Source organism: Narcine bancroftii, chromosome 2, assembly GCF_036971445.1.
Source record: "Narcine bancroftii isolate sNarBan1 chromosome 2, sNarBan1.hap1, whole genome shotgun sequence".
Taxonomy (NCBI): Eukaryota; Metazoa; Chordata; class Chondrichthyes; order Torpediniformes; family Narcinidae; genus Narcine; species Narcine bancroftii.
Window position 1 is genome coordinate 294780417 of NC_091470.1, and position 18157 is coordinate 294798573.

The following is an 18157-nucleotide window of genomic DNA, read 5'->3' on the forward strand; positions in this document are numbered from 1 at the left end:
GTTGTGAATCTCTGGAATTTGTTACCATATACAGCTGTGGAGGCTAAATCATTCGGTATATTTAAAGCAGAGATTAATAGATTCTTGATGAGTAAGTGTGTCAAAGGTTATGGAGAGAAAGCATAATTTCCACGTAGAGATTTTTTTCTAGACAAGGAAAGGAAAAGCTTCATTTTTATTTAATTTGTTTCAGATAATGACCTGGAACCTGAAGATAGAATGGAAGAATATTATGGTTAGTATATTGCAATCATTGCCATGTGCTAGTAAATATAATTCCTAAGCTGTAAGCCTGCATGGTTGTTGGGAGCATGCATTTTGGCCATCTAGTGGTTAGGTGAAAGATTGCAGGTTTAAGAATAAATCTTGGTGACTGCTGAAGTTGTAGATAATTTCAATTTATTAACACAAATTTTTAATTGTTTTTAAACTTGTTTTCTACCAGCTGAAGAGTCAGAGTATATTCCAGGGACTGATGACATACAAGGTTTGCTTATATCAATACATAACCATCCATATGCATTCAATCTGTGGTTAAACTGTGAGAAATCTAGAAATAAGAAGCATAAAGATTAGGAGCAGATATAGGCTACTGGCCCTTTGAGCTTGTTCAACCATTCACCAAGTTCATGAATGATCCACCACAGTGCTATTTTACATCACTGTTCCCATATGAGTTTTCCCATGTGCCCATGTCCTACTTTCCCATATGTCACATATGAGGCTATGTAACCAGATATCAGAAAACATACTAACGTGGGAAGAGCATTGGCTGATTGGCAGGAAGCAGAGAGTTAGAATGCATAGATAATATTCTGATTGGCTGCCAGTTGCTAGTGGTGTTCCACAGGGGTCAGTATTGGGACACTTCTTTAAACATTGTCTATTATTAATTTAAATTATGGAGTGAATCGCTTTGTGGCCAAGTTTGCGGATCATACGAACATAGGTGGAGGAGCAGGTAGTGTAGAGGAAACACAGGCTTAGGACTTAGATTAGGAAAATGGGCAGAGAAGTGGCAAATGAAATATAATGTTGGAAAGTGTACGGTCATGCACTTTGGTCGAAAGAATAAACGGACAGACCTTTTAATTGGGGAGAAAATTGAAAATACCTAGATGCAAAGGGACCTGGGAGTCCTTGTGAAGGATAGCCTGAAGGTAAACTTGCATGTGGAGAAGGTAAAGAAGAATACATTCATTTTGAGAGAAATAAAATATAAGAGCAGGGATGTGATGATGAAGATTTGTAAGGCATTGGTGAGTCCTCATACAGTTTTGGGCACCTCTTTTAAGAAAGGATATACTAATGTTGGCGTGGGTTCAAAGGAGGTTCAATATGATGATTCCTGAAATGAAAGGGTTATCTTGTGAGAAGCGTTGACAGCTGTTGGACAGGACTGTATTCGTTGGAATTTAGGAGAATGTGGGGTGGGGGGGGGGGGTGGAAATGATCTCATTGAAACATTTTGAATGTTGAAAGGCATAGAAATTTTCCCATGGTGAGAGAATTTTGGACAGGAGGACACAACTTCAGGATTGAAGGGTGTCCAGTTAGAAAAGAAATGTGTAGGAATTTTTCAGCCAGAGGGTGGTAAAGCTATAGAATTTGTTGCAGCAGGTGGTTGAGGAGGCCTGGTCATTGGGTGTATTTATGGGTTGATGGGTTCTTGATTAGCCAGGGCATCAAAGATTATGGGGAGAAAGACTGGCATTGGGGCTGAATGGGAAAATGGATCAGCTTATGATTAAATGGCGGACAGAGTCAATGGGCTGAATAGCCTATTTCTGCTCCTATGTCTTATGGTCTCATTGTACTGTATCCTTCGATTCCCTTCATGTTGAGAAACTTATTGATCCTGTGTTTTAAATGAATGTAATGAGACATAGAATGACAAAATGGAGAAATATTGGCTCATGAGTCCTAAATGGCCAACTCCTTCCTTATCCTGAAAGTACCTATGGTCCCAGATTTTATAGCTAGAGTGAGCATTTCCCTGCATTAGGCCTGTCAAGACCTTAAGAATTTTTCATACAATGCAAGTTTGCAACCAGGTCAGATTCCAGGCAAAGGGCTGTATAATCTATACATTCAACTCTCCAGTGTTTTAAATTTGTCATCAATTTATGCATGGAATCGGAAAGCCAAATCTGTCGAATGTCCCCTCTATCAAAAAAACACTTGTTTTTGATAGCTCTGTTGATTGTAAAAACATGCAAACTAGCTCCAAAATGTATTGGACCATGAAACAGATCAAATTTTAATATTCCCTTGGAAATTGAAGAAAATAGAAAAAAATATATTTTATGGGACAGTTTATTTAATTACTTGAAAAGGCTATTGTTAGCTAATGTTATGAATCTGGCAATATTTACTGTTCTAGAATTTAATACAATTTTCTCCCTATTTTGTTCAGATTTGTACATAAAATTGGTTTACACCATTCTAAAGTGATTCAATGCTGTTGCTTTTTCCCTCCATATTGGTCAGTTGAAAATGTATTTCAGCCTATAGTCTACCACATAAGAATGTTTGTGGCTGTATCAATGATCCTGTTCTTCCGTAATATTTTCTTCCAGAAGCTTTACCAGTTCAAAAGAGTGATGAAGATCTGTCAGGTTTGTAATGAAACTGATTTTTTTTTATTTGTAATGTTCTAACACACAAACAAAATCTAACATTAACTGCATTAACATGAAAAGGGTGAAAATTATTAACAAATTCTCAATTTTATTACTTACAACAGCCAATGCATCTCAGAACTTGGATGTGGAATCTGAAATCCAAGGTTTGTTTGACTTGGCTGCCTTTAGCTTTGACCTGTCCTCGTACAGCTTCCAGTTTTCCAGGGTTACTTTGCTTGTCTGGCATAGTGTACATTTTAAGCTGTTCGCAAAACTTTTCAAAAGGTGTCTGAACCTGCATTGCAGTATCATTCTGCGTTTGTTTCCTATTGTGCATCTCTTTCTTTCCACTATCTTCAGGCTCATGCTACATGGTGATTATTAGAATTGGTTTTGTTCCTGACCTACCTTGTGTGTATTTTCTTGCAAAGTTCATCAGGTAGTTATCGGATATGTGATTGTGAGCTATGGTATACCCTATCCAAACTGAAGTACTTATTGGCCCCTGCGTTTTCTCATCTTCCATCATGGATATCTCCTAATTCACAATTGTCTCTATTGTTCGAACACCAAATAGTTGGTGTTAGTAATGGGGAGCCTGAAGAAAAGAGATGATGAAATACAATGGTGTAAATGTGATCAGTTCTAATATTGCAGATTTCTCAAAAAATATAAATTCTGTTTTAATTAATTGAAGCATGAGTGTATGGCTCAGCTAATGCAGATGTTGGTTACATGGACTATATAGATCTGAAATTTGTTTTGATCTGTACACATCTGCTTGCATTAAAACAAGTTGAGTGCACTTTACATATTCTTTCAACTTTGTACTTGTTACAAGCGTTATGAACGTGTTTGTCGTCTTGTCTTCCAGTTGCAGTACCTCTTCCTGAAGTAATAGAGGAGCCTATGGAAAAAGGTGGGCACCATTTTATATTGTAATTTGGTAGCTCTGCAGTAAATTAGTTGGAGATCGGGGAATGGCTTCATTGAGTACTTCCACTCAATCTGCTGCAACGGCATTGATCTCCTAGTAGCCAGTCTCTTCAGTTCTAATTCCCATTCCACAATGATATGCATGTCCATGGTCTAATATACTGCCAGAGTGACAGGACACATAAATTGGAGGAGGTGTACCTTGTATTCTGTCTTGGTAGTTTTCAATCAGACACCATCAAAATCGACTTCTCCAGTAGCCCCCTTTGTCTCCATTCTCTTTTTTTCCTGCTCTTTTCCATCTCCCACCCTCTCAATCTACCTGTCACCTACACCTTTCTTCCTCTACTCCCCTCACCACCCCTTCCTTTCATCTTATCAAAGTGCATTTCGGCCCTTTGCTCCTTTCCTTATCATCTCTTAGCTCTGTTCTCTCCTTCCCCCTCCCACCTGGATGCACCTATCACTTGTGAGCTCCTCCCTTTCCCCTCTCCCTACCCTTGCCATCATCTGCAGACTTCTTGCTTACATTTTACGGCAACATACACATGGTCTGGAAAAGATAGATTATATGCATTATTTTTAATTGAAATAGTGTTGTGTTTTGTTAAAATAATGTACTTTTTTCAAAGACATTTAAACTTTAAATAATTTCTACACATTTTTACAAAATCTTTACTTTTTGATTAGATCCAAAATTAATGGATGCTGAGGTTGTGATGAAAGATTAGAAAATCTCACTTTCTAATAATATGAAAGGAAAGAGAATGGAAGAAGTAAATATTCAATCCTTGTTTGCTGAGATGGGCCAAACTATAGCTAATAAAGCATAATGTTCAGAAATCTGAGATATTCACTTCAGTAGAAAGAATGGGAAGATTTGTTCTGCTGACCTCAAGATTGCAGCATATCATGCATCTCTTCCACTTGGAGGCCCCAGTGTTGGGCTTTCAGTGCAGGTGCCCACCTCAACTCCAGAAAGGCTTCCGCATACAGGAAGACCCAGGGCCCAGAATCACCAATTTTCAAAGTTTTTTTCTATTCCAACAGAGCAGAATGTAAACTCAAGGAACATTTCGTCTTTCAGCTGAATATTTTATAGTTATGGTCCGGGTGCAAGTCGATGGGAGTAGGTGGACCAATGGTTCAACATAGACTAGATGCACAATTGGCCTGTTTCTTTGCTGTAGTGTTCTATGTCATTTTGAAAATCCATGAAACTCAATGGGTACATTTATCAGAATGCTGCCTTGGTTAACTTTCTGCTTGCTTAATGCATGTTAAATGCATGCAGTATCTATGTGGCTGTTATTAGCGTATGCCTTGACACAGCCAATTAGCCTTTCAGGTAATGTGGCTCAAAAACTGAAATTGCAATTCCTATTTCTATCAGCTCATCAGCAAAAATGCTTAGGTGAAAAAAAAAATCATTTACTATGGTTGTGGTAAAACTGAAATACTTGAACCAAAGTGTTTGTTTTTCTTGGCTATTTAATGAAATGTCATTCATAGTGCACACGCAGCCTATCATTGCTGACTCAAAATGACATTTTCAGAGAATAAATACCATTGCATGTGTAACTATTTTGAAAATCTTATAATCCTGTTTCTTGGGTAATAAAGCTATATCAGGCTTAGAATTGCTGAAGAAATTGTGTGCGCAATTTTCCTTCAGCAGAAGAGGAAACTAATTCCTTCTGGTAAAATATTGGGTAATTGAGCTGTTTGAAATTTAGATGCTGAAACACTGCTTGCTTTGTTGCTTCACAATCATTTGTCAAATGCCAGTCAATATACTTTAGTAACATGACTCCGCATTTCCTCACAGAGGATGATACACTTGAGGCTACGAAAGAGCATCTAGCTGAAGGAGGTATTCGTTTTCTTTTCAATTTAAACAGTAACAATGGTTTCTATTGTGTGGCTTTTAAGAATTTTTATATTTGTTCAATTGTTTCTTAACTCTGTGAAGTGAATGCTGTTGAGATCCTTTTTCATTTTTCTGATTTGTCTAACTGCATTGCTCATGTTTACGTTTTGTAATAATTTTCGTTTTTCTAATTTCAATGTTGGAGCAATGAAGTGGGATAAGAGTTATTTGCTTAAAAAAAATCAGGAGGCAAGACATCAAATTTAGATTTTTTAATTTTTGTCCTATTATAGTTTGCTTATAATTTTGATATCTGAAATTTGAGTTATTTTAAATAATTTCCTCACCATCAGAATCCTGGGGGTTACCACTGATTAGAAACTTTACGCGACCTTAACTATGGTTAGTCAGCATGTATCCTGCTGTTTTAGCCTTCTGATACCTCATGGCATTTGGATCTTAGAGAGGATGTAACCCAGCAGCATAATGGAATACTCTTGACTGGATGTGTGCAGTTCAGAACTCAGCACCTTCTAGAATAAAGCAGCCCATTTGATTGGCATATCATCATTACCCAGAACAAAGTGGTGGCAGTATGTACCATTTACAAATTACCCTGCAGTTTCTCACAAAGGATACTCCATAACCAAGAGGGAAAAAGACAACCAGTGTACAGTAAACATTCCCACTGGCAGTTCCCCTCTGAGTGTATACTCTGGAACTGCCCAGCATCACTGGGAGTATAATTACCAGAAGGGCTGCTGTTCAAGAAGCCACTTTCATCTAAGGCATTGAGGATGGGCAATACTTCTAGCCTTGCAGTGAATCCTGAATGCTGAAAACAAATTGAAAAGTTGCTCTGAATGCTGATCTGTATTGGACCACTCTGTGGCGCAATACCACTGAACTATCTCGTTGTTCCTGTGCATCAACAGTGTGCTTTTGTTTTTATCATCTTGATAAAAACAGCACTGAGGTAGGATGATTCCATCTCCAAGATTTAAATCGCAGACGCTCTTTAAAATGATTGAATGCTTTCTTTGTTTTTCTTGTCACTGCAGAACAAGTGAATTATACAGAAGATCACCCAGAAGTGAGTGAACCTGCAGAGTCTGACCCGACAGAATCTGACCATCTGGAAAACACTGGTTAGTCCAGAACCTAATTACAATTTCACCAGCTATTTTTCTGCCCATTTTTTTAATGAAATGAATCTTTATATAGTGCTCTTTGTTTGAAATCAAGCAGTGGTCTTTGGTGTTTGGTTAATTTCTCAGATTGTGTCTGCAATTCTACAGAAACTAAACTTAATGCCATAAATGTCAGAAGCTGTCTGGTGGGTGCCCTTGAAATCGGAATTGAAGACCAGTTTTATAACTGATTTTTTTGTTGCAAGAACTTGTAACACATTTTTTTTTTCATAGATGAGACAAAAGAAACAATTATAGCTGAACCAGGTAAGCAATAACTATTTGTTAGGGAAAAGTTGTATTTGAGTTCTTTCACTGCCTTGGGTTATCCCACAGTATTTCACAGTTAATGAAGTATTTTTGCTATGCTATCGTAGTAATAGATGAAATATGATTGCCAGTTTGTGCAAAGTAAGCTCCCACAAGCAATACTGTCTTGTCATTATTTTGTACTTTTTTTGACAAGTACTTGAGGGAGAGGTTCCCATCTATTCAAAATTGTGCTTGGAATCTTTCACATTCACTTCTCAGCAGAGACCTCAATTTAACGTATTATCCAAACGGTAGCCCAGCGCAACCTTGGAAGTGAACTAAACTGACATTCTGGATTTTTGTACCCAAGAATCAGGGGTGGAACTACTAATGGACGGAATTAAGAAGTGTTCTTAAGTTATTTCTTAAGAACATTTTGTTTTGTAGGTGTGTGTGTGTGTGGTTTAAACTATAGTTATACTTAGAGATAATAGTTTGGGAAGAAAAGAATCCTAATTCTATAAGCAGTTGTTTTTGGACTAACTGTGCATCAGTTAGGTGGCAGAAATAATGGTCGCTTAAATGATGGTCTTCATATGTTCCTCCTATTCTGATGTGGAGCTAACAGATTGAAAGGAAGCAACTGTAACAAGACAGTTTAAGAAAAGGGTAAGAAAATAAATTAGAGAATGATCATAATCAGTTAGCCTGATATATGTTGTCAACAAAATGCTCGAATCTAGCATTACAAAAGTAACAGTGCCCGCAGAAAATAGTTGTGGCAGATCTCTTTATTTTGTAGGTGTATCTAATGGAATATTTAAAAACTGATGTATGTTGTGAATCCAGCTAAAGGCTGTCGATAAAGTGCAGCACAAATGGTTGATATGTCAGTAAATAAAGATTTATGGGGGTTGAAGGTAAAGTCAGGAAGTGGACAGGATCAGTTAAAGCACAATTTGGTTATTTTTAGATTGGATGACTCTTGCAGGAATTGAACCTGAAATTTATGGTCTTCACTATTTTTGTGAATAACACAATGAAGAGTAACACAGCTGGGCAAGCGAACAGGGAAGATGACATGAAATGTCTGTAGGGAATTAGGCAAGTGATTGAAAAGGATGGTTTAAAATTTAGGAAATTGGGTTCTTATTTGAACATAGACTGTTTACTTGAGATCTTTGAATTGTGAGATGGCTTGAAAAACGACATGGCTTACTCCTGTTTTATGTTCTTGTGATATTTAGGTAAGGTCAGCATCTCTACCAAGCAAAGAATATTGTATTTCTAAAGCAGCCATTTCCAATGGGAGCCCTATGCACCAATTCTTCCCCCCCACCCCCCACTCGTTTTCTTTTCACCGCACGTAACAAATGTTTTTAAAGTAGTCGGAAGGAGGGAACCACAGAAGAAACCAAAACTTGACTGCTTCAGATAAACTTTGAGTGGAGTCCAGCCATAAAAAGGTTGAGAATGGATGGCCTAGCCCTAGAGGATGCTGAGCAGTGGCAGCAAAAAAATTCTCTCTTTAGAAGGAGTTTAGTTAATGGATGTATTCCTTTTCTGATCTTGAATATTAGATTTTAAAATGATTTTAAGTGCAAATCAGATTGCTGAGGAAAGATTTTTGAAGTCTGTCAAATACCTTGAAGCAGAAACACAGTCCAAGAAAATACAGTGATACTTGAACAGTTTGCCTCCCAATTAATCTTTCTTGATGTTTTTGACAGTCGTTCTGCTGGGAACTACACTCAGTGAAGCCCAATGTAGTATTTTATGGTTGATTTTGACCATAGATGTGGAAATTTCAGTCAGCAAGCATTAACGAATAGTAAGCTGCTGGAGGAACTCAGTGGATCAGGCAGCATCCAGGGGTAGAAATTATTAATCACTGTTACTTTGAGAAATTCACCAATAATTCTCAGCATGGGAGCTTAATTCTTTTTAATTAAATTTTGCTGTGTTAACACTTTTTTTCTGTTTGGATCAGAATGAGACTATACTAGTTGAGGTGAAGAAAAGGCTAGAAATATTTTCACAACTTGCACAACTTAACATAGTAAGATACTCTAAGGCACATGACAAGTTTGTTATCATACAAAATTTGATATCAGATGATGATGATTACAGTAAAACAAGGATTAAGGAGAGGTTGAAAGGTTTCCGAAGGAAATTTTAGATCTAATGGCTAAGCAGTTATTTGGAGGGAGATCCTCCAAAGATCCAAGATGCATATTTGGAGGAATGCAGGGATCAGTGTTGAAGTTTAAAAGTTAAAGAGAGCCAGAGAGAGATTATCAAACAAGAATGAATTACTTTTTAAAATTTAAATTATTCCAGTCCAGGGGGCATTGAGGATAAGCAGGCAGAAGGGTAAAAACGGGTTGGAACTGAAGTGCAATTTACAATGCAGGCGTTAGATTTTCAGATGACCTTGCTTTTAAATTGGAAGTAAAACATGAAAATATGTAGACACCGTGGTTGAAGTAAAACACACAATGCTCGAGAAACTCAGCAGGTCAAACAGTGTCCTTTACATAGCAAAGGTAAAAATATATAACCAAAGTTTTGGGCATGAGCCCTTTATCAAGGTATGGAAAAATGTTGTAGGCATCCAAACAAAAGAGCAGGGGGAAGGTTTGGGATATATATCCCAGTGTAAACATCAAATTGATGTGTTGCTCTTTTGTTAACCTGACATACCATGATAGATGAAGCTCTCTTTGCAACGAGCTAGATTTCATACATTTTTGGTGAAACTTAAAAGCTTTCTGCTACTTTTCCTGAACTAGGATATTTTTCGTGGGCAGTGAATATTTTTTTAACATCTATTAATCTGGCATTTTAAAAAAAAATGAACTGACAAAGTAATTGACTTAAAAATTTTTAAATTTCTGCCTTTGTTATCTGCTTTCCAACAGAGCTTTCACCACCCATAGATAAGCAAAAGGAAGAGTCATCAGGTATTTGCATTTTCCATATTTTGCCATTTTTCTTAACAGTAGCATAAAAAATCTTATAATTTTCAAATAAATTTTATAGCTCTTCAAACTTCTCGAATATTTAGGGCAGCGAATAAAAATTTGTCAAAGTGTATCTTGAGTTTAATGTTGCTATTAAGCAAAGTATTTGATTTGTTTCCCCTAGTTTGACATTTGGGTTTCTTTCATTTTTTTCCCCTCATTTCCAAACCTTGGGCGCAACCAACAAAAAAGTTAGTTTTTCTGAATTAACTTTGTTTTATGGATACTAGCTGTGTTTAATTGGCCTTGAATGTCCAAGACATTCTAAAGTCTGTTATAAAGCAATTTCTAACTGCTTTTATATATTTTGATTAGTTTTAAAATATTGAAGTCTCCATATCTGCTAGTCCAGAGTCTCCATTAAAATAAATGTCCAACCCCAAGCCCAATTGATGCAGGATCTAAGAACTGAATTGTACCAAACTAATACAGGGCAATCCCAGACACATGGCACCCTTTTATTAAAATATATCAGGCTGTAGGTCTTAGTGTTTTAGCACCTGCCTTCAAGACAGTGACAAGTTCCAAATCTCAAAATACGTGCAGTTTTCCTCAGAACCATTGCCTCTAATCAGTAGAATTAGCCCAGATGATTAATGGAAAAATTAAAGATGTACTGAAAGCTATTAATGAATTTAAAGCAGTTAAGCCATGTCCCTTTACCAATTCATATGGACTCGTATTAGACGCCTACAAATCAGAAGAACTATTAGTGCTGAAACCTGAAATAAGAACAGAAAATTCTGAGAACATCGAGAAAATCAGGCAGCTGGTGTAAATGTCAAATAGGAGTTAATATTTAAGACAGTTTATCAGAACTGGAAAAGCAAGCAGGTTGTTTTAAGTTGTTGAGAACCTGGGAAAGGTATGTATGGAACAAAGAATGATGATCATTCCCTTTATCCTATCCATCCCTTACCCATCCTCCCTGAAACTTGAAACTGGTCAAGTTTTCTCTGTCTCAGGTCTTTGACTTGAAGTGTAAATTCTGTTCTTTCCATTGATGTTTTGTTGTCTAACACAGCACAGAGACTGCTGGTTATATTTTGGGGTACTGCGTGTGCATTTTTAAAAAAAAAAAGTTAAAAAGGTTGGTGACTGCCGGCATTTGAGGTTTTTATGAAATACCATCGTAAAACTGAAGTGATCAGAATATGGATTAAATCTTTTTGTCTGAACTGGCTTTTAGAATAATTAACAATATAACCTTCTCTCAGATGGTGTTGAAATTCTTGTAACCTTGAGGTTGTTCTACAATTTTGATGTAATATTGAGTTATAATTCCAACAAATTGATACTGTTGTGAACATTTGGTATTCATTTGCAGCCATTTATTTATTAGTTCTAAGCTTGATGATTCTTTAAATTTTTTGTTATGGGTGTACCACTAACATGTTTGGTATGTCACACTGTTAGGAAAATTTAATATTTATAAACTTTATAAAAATCAGAAATACCACATAATCTTTGAAAATTCCAAATTTTATCTTGGGGAAGAAAATTCTATGAGCCACTAAGGACAAACAGGAAAACCATTGCAGTTACTTGACTTGGCATAAGAAACCACTTCACCCATTAGTTGTTAATAGTTTGACCTACATTTAAGCAGTTAAACATTTTTTTTCTTTTCATTATATATACATAATGTAGGCATATTTGTAACGAGTCTCATGCAAATTGATCAAGAGTGGTCAAATTAGCAGTCGAAGAGCAAAATAGCATGATGGTATTGATCCTTAATGATAAAACTCATAAACTGCAGTTAAGATACAGTTGGATACTTGAATTAACCAAATCTGTGGTTTTTTTTGTGTTTTATTCTTTGAATTCCAGTATGGTCACCACTATTTCATTGAATATTTTCTGCCAGTCCCCAATATTTGTTTATTAAATTAAAATCTAATGAATCCTTCAGTTGATTTTTACCAATGATGCACTTAATTTTTAAAATATTTTCACGTGATGCATTTTAAAAACTTTATCAAAAATACTAATACAATCTCTTGAAATGCTACACCATAATCATCTTCCTTTTCTTGTTCAGAAAAGACTGATTTTCAGTCAAACATGATAATCAAATGAGATTGAAACACAATTTTTCATGTTTAACAATAGAGCATAAGAAAAACAGACTACAGATTTGTTCAAAGCATTTTCGGGCACATAATGGGCACCGTACGATCTCTGCATTTAACAGGGGTTCAAAGACCTGATTTGACTATTTTCATTTGTCATTAATGCAAGTTGTGCTTTCAAAGTCAGCTTGCCTGATGAAACAAGCAAATGATAGTCACTCTTGCCTTTTCTGTGGGTAACTCTGAAAGTGGACAAAGGAATCTGAAATGGATTATGGCTTGCACTGGCAACCAAGTCTAGTATAGAGATCTATATCATTGAGGGCGCCATCGATCATTTTGTTAACTGCTATCAGCTTGCTTGATTCAGATTTATTTTCAGTCTTAAATTGGCTATACGTGAAGCACAATGGCCCAAGCTGCATTTTACTACTTGTAACCTCATTGCTGGGAATTTGCTCTCTCATTACCATCATGGCAAAGACTCTCTTGGTCCAAAAGGAAATGTAGAAGAGGATGTCTGGAGCTACATCAGGCATAACCTGGAAATGAGTTATCGTCGTGGTGAAGTAACACCAGCAGAAAAATGGTAGCAGGAAATAGAAAAGAAGCAAGCAAAACCACAACTAACGGATTTGAAGAATGCAATTCATGTTGCTGTATTCAGTCATAAGTGATAATGGATGATTAACTAAAGGCAGGGAGAAGCTCCATGAGCATACAGATCAAAAATATTAGTGGAACCATGGTGAGTTAAGTGAAAAAGATGAGACTTGTGCATTTGCCAGAAGTGGCAAGAGGATAATCTACCTCTGCCATTGTCTGACACCTCATAATCATAAAACTTGATCCTCATCCAATGTGAATCTTTCCACGTAATACCACAAAACTAGCTGGGTAGAACACAGTACTTGAAAATGGGATACATTATGGGACATTACAGCATCCTGGCAATAGTGCTGAAGACTTGTATTGTAAGTCTAGCTGCACTTCTAATCAAGCTATTCCAGTGGATGCTCAATACTTCAGTGTTTGCAGCAAAATCATATGTCCTGTCCTCGAAATCCTGGCCAGATTAATTTCAATACTTCACTCTTCTTAGCTGACTTTTGATCATCAACTTGACGAAAGGAGTCTTCAATAAATAATGCATTTGTAAACTTTGATACTTGAGTTGGGTTCTATGAATTTCTCAGTCCTCTTTAACACGATTGATCCAATCGTAAACTAATAAAGGATGATTTCCAGAATTAGGGTGAAAGTGGCTACACCTGTCACTAAAGCAACATTTAACTCGTGTCGCATTTAGGAGCTCTAGAAAAGTTCAAGACGTTGGCCATTATGCACAAAAACTGTCTACTGACCAGTCTCATACTGAGGTTAAAGGAGATTGGTTGTGGTTGTATACATTAGGGCAGTGTTTCAGGCCAGAATATTTGGGTTTTTTTTTTCAACAACCTGGGGAATAAAATAAGGAAATAATGGCATATCTGTGTATAAGAATTTTTATGAATTTACAAAAGGAAATGAAAGGTTGAATCAAATATTGGCCTCCTGGTGGATGAATCTCTGGAATTAATATTTGGGAATCACTCTTCATGAACAGCAGCACAGAAAGTAATCCCAATAATGACAAATAATCAAAGGTTTTAAAGAGGGAGGAACTCCACAAATGAAGAAAAAGTACTAAAAAAGTTAATGAGGCAAAAAGTTGCCAAATTCCTTGATTCTGATCGTCTATATCCTGCAATTGTACATAATGGACGCGTTAATTGCAATTTACTAAAATTCCATGGATTCTGGAGAATTGGAAAATCATGACTATAACACTGTTTAAGGAAAGGATGAAACCAAAAACAAGGCCATTTAGCCTAACATTGGAGAAATGTTGGAATCCATCATTAGCTGAGGTGATTTAAATTGTGATAACAAAAATTTGCTTGAGTTCCTTGAGGATGTAACAAGCAATTGTATAATCATCCACTTTATCCATGTCCCTCTTGATGTAATACATTTATTTTAGGTCACTCTCAGCCTACACTCTATGGAGTAAAGACAAAGCCTATTGAATCTCTCTCTAAAACTCTGGCCCTCTAGTCCCAGCCACATCCTAGTTAATAGCTTCTGCAACCCTTCCAACTCGTACCCTTCCTATAGCCTGGAGAACCACACACTGTACTCCCAACTGTGGTCTCATCAGTACCTTGGATATTTGAATCACAAGGTCCCAGATTTTGTGCTCAATACCTTGCCCAATCCAGGCAAGATTATCAAATTCCTCTTTCACCAGTGTCCAACAGAGTTGCCACTTCCATAAAAATAGGCATCTGTACCCCTAGATCTCTTAGTTCTACAAACTCTCTAGATTCTGCCATTTACCATGCAAGTCATACCCTGCCCTGGTTTCACTTACCAAAGTGTATCACTTCATACTTGTCAGAGATAAATTACATTTGCCACTCATTGGCCCACCTTCCCAACCCCATGAGGCATCACAGGTTACTGCACAGTGTGTACATCTCAGAAATAAAACCCTTATTGCAATCTACATTGTGGACTAGGATGAAAAGGCTGAAAGTACTCTACCCAGATAGACTAATGATACAAGGGCAAGTAGGTAAACATGTTATGAGATGGAAATCAAGATCAAGCAAAAGGATTTTGATGAATTAAGAGAAAGGGAATGAAGGTGGGAGATGGAATAAAATGCAAGGTTATTCATTTGAGAATGATAAATGTAAAAGTGAGTTACATGAAGTGAAATTGTAAATTATTGTGGTGTGGAATATGGGGACTTAATGTATGAAACTCAAAGGATTGACTTAGAGGAGCAGCAAGTAATCAAGACAGTTAATGAAGTGTTGGCCTTTATTGCAAGGGTTATGGAGTATAAAAGTAGAGATGTTTTGGAGTAACTTCACTGCATGCTGATGAAACACAATCTGTTATGTCCAGCTTTGTTCTCCATATTTAAAAAAATCTTAGTTGCAGTGCAGAGAACTTTCACCAGGCTTGTTATTGAGGTGAATGGATACGCAGGATGGAACCATGCACATTGGAATTTAGAAAATAAGAGGTGATCTTATGGAAATACTTTTCCGAGGAGGGTTGTCAGGGTGGATGCTGAAACAATGAGGAATTGTGAACAGGGGAACATAATTTCAAAATATGCACATTGTCTCTTCATGACAGAAGAGGAAGAATTTCTTCCCCCGGGATTGACTGATATCTGAACTACAAAAAGTCGAGTATGGATAGAATGTGTGAAAGATTGGATCAATTGTGATTTTTGTTGAATGAAGGAACAGGATTCCTCCCTGCTTCTGTTTCTTCAAGAAGTGCATGCAGCTATAACATTGCCAATCATTCGAGTGTGGACTGTAAATGACGTGTTTTGACTTTTTCCTATTATATCGCTCTTTGATACACAATAGCATATTTAGCATCTCTTAGGGTGTATTGCATCAGTTCACCAGAGTTAAGTAACATTGTTACCTCTGCCATATGGTAGGTCAAAGGCAACTGAGACTGGGAAATAGCAACATCTGCAGGATCTGAACATATAGCCATCCTGAGTTGTAAAAATCCTAGAACTTCCTACCTGACACCACTATGCAAAGACATCACTAAATGTTCTGCGCCTGTTCTAAACAGTTACTCTTTGCCACTTCCTGAAAGGCAATCAGAAGTGATAAACAAAAAAAAATTATCTGCAACTAGAACTTGGTGCCCTCTGCAAAAAAAAAGTTTCTTTACCTCCAATGGGGGACAATAACAATTGCATGTTTATTATCAGGTTAGCATGGCTCATCAGCCTACTTGCATGTTCCATACCCTTGTTTACAGGCAGAAAGTGGTTTGCTCTGTGAGATTTTCGTTGAATTTTACTGAAAAAGACAGCTTCCCACAACTACAGACAGGACCCATTCTGGGAGAAACTTTTGTTCCTAAAGATTGTACATTTGAATCTTTGGGAGGAGGAAATAAATTGACAATTTTTACATTATTAATGGTGGTAATTCTTTATAACTCAACTTTAATAAAGATGAGCAGTTTTTTTGCAACATTAATTTATAACATCACAGTTTTTTCGACTTGTATTTGTCTGCATTGAAACTTCTGAATCTGTCCAACATGTTGGGGATGCAAATAATGAACTGTTAATATCTACCTGTTACTGTTGAATTGTATATTAGAGTGCAATTCACTTTAGGAATAAAATGTATGCTCAGTGTAGTGGTTGTCTGTTTGGTTCCCTTTTTTGTGTAGTTAAATTTCTAGCTTGAGGCTCTGGACAATGAGAATATGATCTTCAGCTTCCAATAAACTCCTTGCTGGCCTTGCTCTTTTCTCTGAAATCTAAAATTCTGCCTACTTACTGGTTCTTACCAAGCCACTGGGTTATATGGATGCTAAGATGTAGATGAGGGTTTTGAGCAGTAGATTAGTGATGGGTATACTGCAGATACTGGAAATCTGATTATAAAAACAGAAAATCCTAGACAAACACAACCAGACACATAAGAGAAATGAAATTAAATGATCAAGTCAAGGATCTTTTATTAGAAGGTGTGGCATAACAAATCTATCAGTCAAGACTACTAGCAAATCTGCGAGGACTTCATACAATAGCAAATCTGCGAGGACTTCATTAATGAATAGTACAATGGAGAGAGATTGAATTGGTGGCTGAGGAAGACAACTTGTGCTTGGAACCAAAGACAATGTTTTCAGTCTCAATATTTAATTGGGGGACATGTCTGCTTATCCAGTACTAAATATATGTCAGCCAATGAGCAATGATGGATGGGCCAAGAAGCAACATTGCTCAAGGAGTCCGTATTGGTTCTATCTCTCCATAGTTGTGGAAAGTTGGCTCCTTCAGTAAAATTCAAACTCATAGCATCACTGGGATGTCTGCATTTTGCCAGATATATATTATATACTGGTTGTCCTTTGGTTCGAAGAAGACATGTTGTTGTGCAGTTCATCTTTGGACATGAAGGTGACTTTGCAGTCCCAGTCTGGAAGTGCAAAGTCTAGCAAAATGGGGGCACTGGATGTCCATGGCTGATGCTTTGTGATGCAGTTCACAGTTTTCTATCAGTTTTTGGAAGCGTCTGTCCTCTAAACTGGTGTGAGCTTCATAGCACAGGGCTCGCCAACGGGATCTGTCAGCAGCCCCAGCTTCTAGTTCTCATGGCTGGATGCCACAGTAGTGTAGGGTTTCTTTCACAACATCTTTATAGTGCTTACGTGTGATCTTGAGGTCTCCTTCTGGTCTTTAGTTCACTATAGAGGCACACGGTGGCCGTCCATTCTGATGACGTGTCCCACCCACCGCATCTAGGCTCTGATCAGGAACTCAATGCTTCACACGACCCAAGACCTCCAGGTTGGAGACATGGTCTTGCCATGGATGGAACAGATGGCGCCTATGTGGAATTTCTCCAGTTATTTGAAGTGACATTGTTACTGAGTCCAACCATATAGGAGAGAAGAGATGACCTCAGCTCTGTAGACTTCCAGCTTTGTGGAGGATGTGTTGTGTTTATTGAGCACTCTGGTACACAGCCTCCCCAGAGCCTGGCTGGCCTTGCTGATCGTGCAGTCAATTTCTTTGTCCAAAGAGCCATCACTTGAGATGATGCTCCCCAAGTATTTGAAGCTATTTACATTTGTCAGCTGGGTGTCGTCAGCAGTGATTTTTGGTTTGGTGTTGGTGTTTGGCATGGACTGATGGAGTACTTCATTCTTGTTCAGGTTGATGGTCAGGTTCAGTAAAATTCAAATTCACAGCTCACTGGTATGTTTACATTTTGCCAGATATATGGAGGTGTATATGTCGCAAGCCAGAGGAATCGTGTTTACATTGTAACAAAGTGTGTAATAGTTACTTAAGGTTAAATAAGCTTTTCTTCTGAGAAGGCATTAAGTTGTAACTGTAGATTTCCATGTGTAATTTAAGAGTTGGACAAATTGTTTTGCCACGTGATCCTAATATAATGATGTATGTGGGCATACTGTACTTGCTTTACAGGGGTGTTGTGTCCTAGAAAAAGTCTTTATCTCAACTTAATAATGCAAAGCCACGTCTTTGTGCATAGATCAAGAAACAAGAATTGAAATAAAATTGTGTTTAGTGCCTTCTTTCCCAGATGTAAATTCAGTATCCCAAATTTTTGCT

General features: G+C 37.2%; 1 protein-coding gene across 2 annotated transcripts in view; it reads left to right on the forward strand.

The window, feature by feature from the left end:
• The window catches only part of asph (aspartate beta-hydroxylase), a 175919-nt gene that overhangs the window by 142769 nt on the left and 14993 nt on the right, over positions 1-18157 (forward strand). For both annotated transcript variants that reach the window (XM_069921404.1, XM_069921405.1), the window contains exons 13-21: positions 194-235; positions 446-487; positions 2580-2618; positions 2747-2788; positions 3499-3543; positions 5389-5433; positions 6492-6578; positions 6855-6887; positions 9794-9835. In XM_069921404.1, coding sequence (XP_069777505.1) covers positions 194-235; positions 446-487; positions 2580-2618; positions 2747-2788; positions 3499-3543; positions 5389-5433; positions 6492-6578; positions 6855-6887; positions 9794-9835 — 417 coding nt within the window. The remainder of the gene's footprint in view (positions 1-193; positions 236-445; positions 488-2579; positions 2619-2746; positions 2789-3498; positions 3544-5388; positions 5434-6491; positions 6579-6854; positions 6888-9793; positions 9836-18157) is intronic.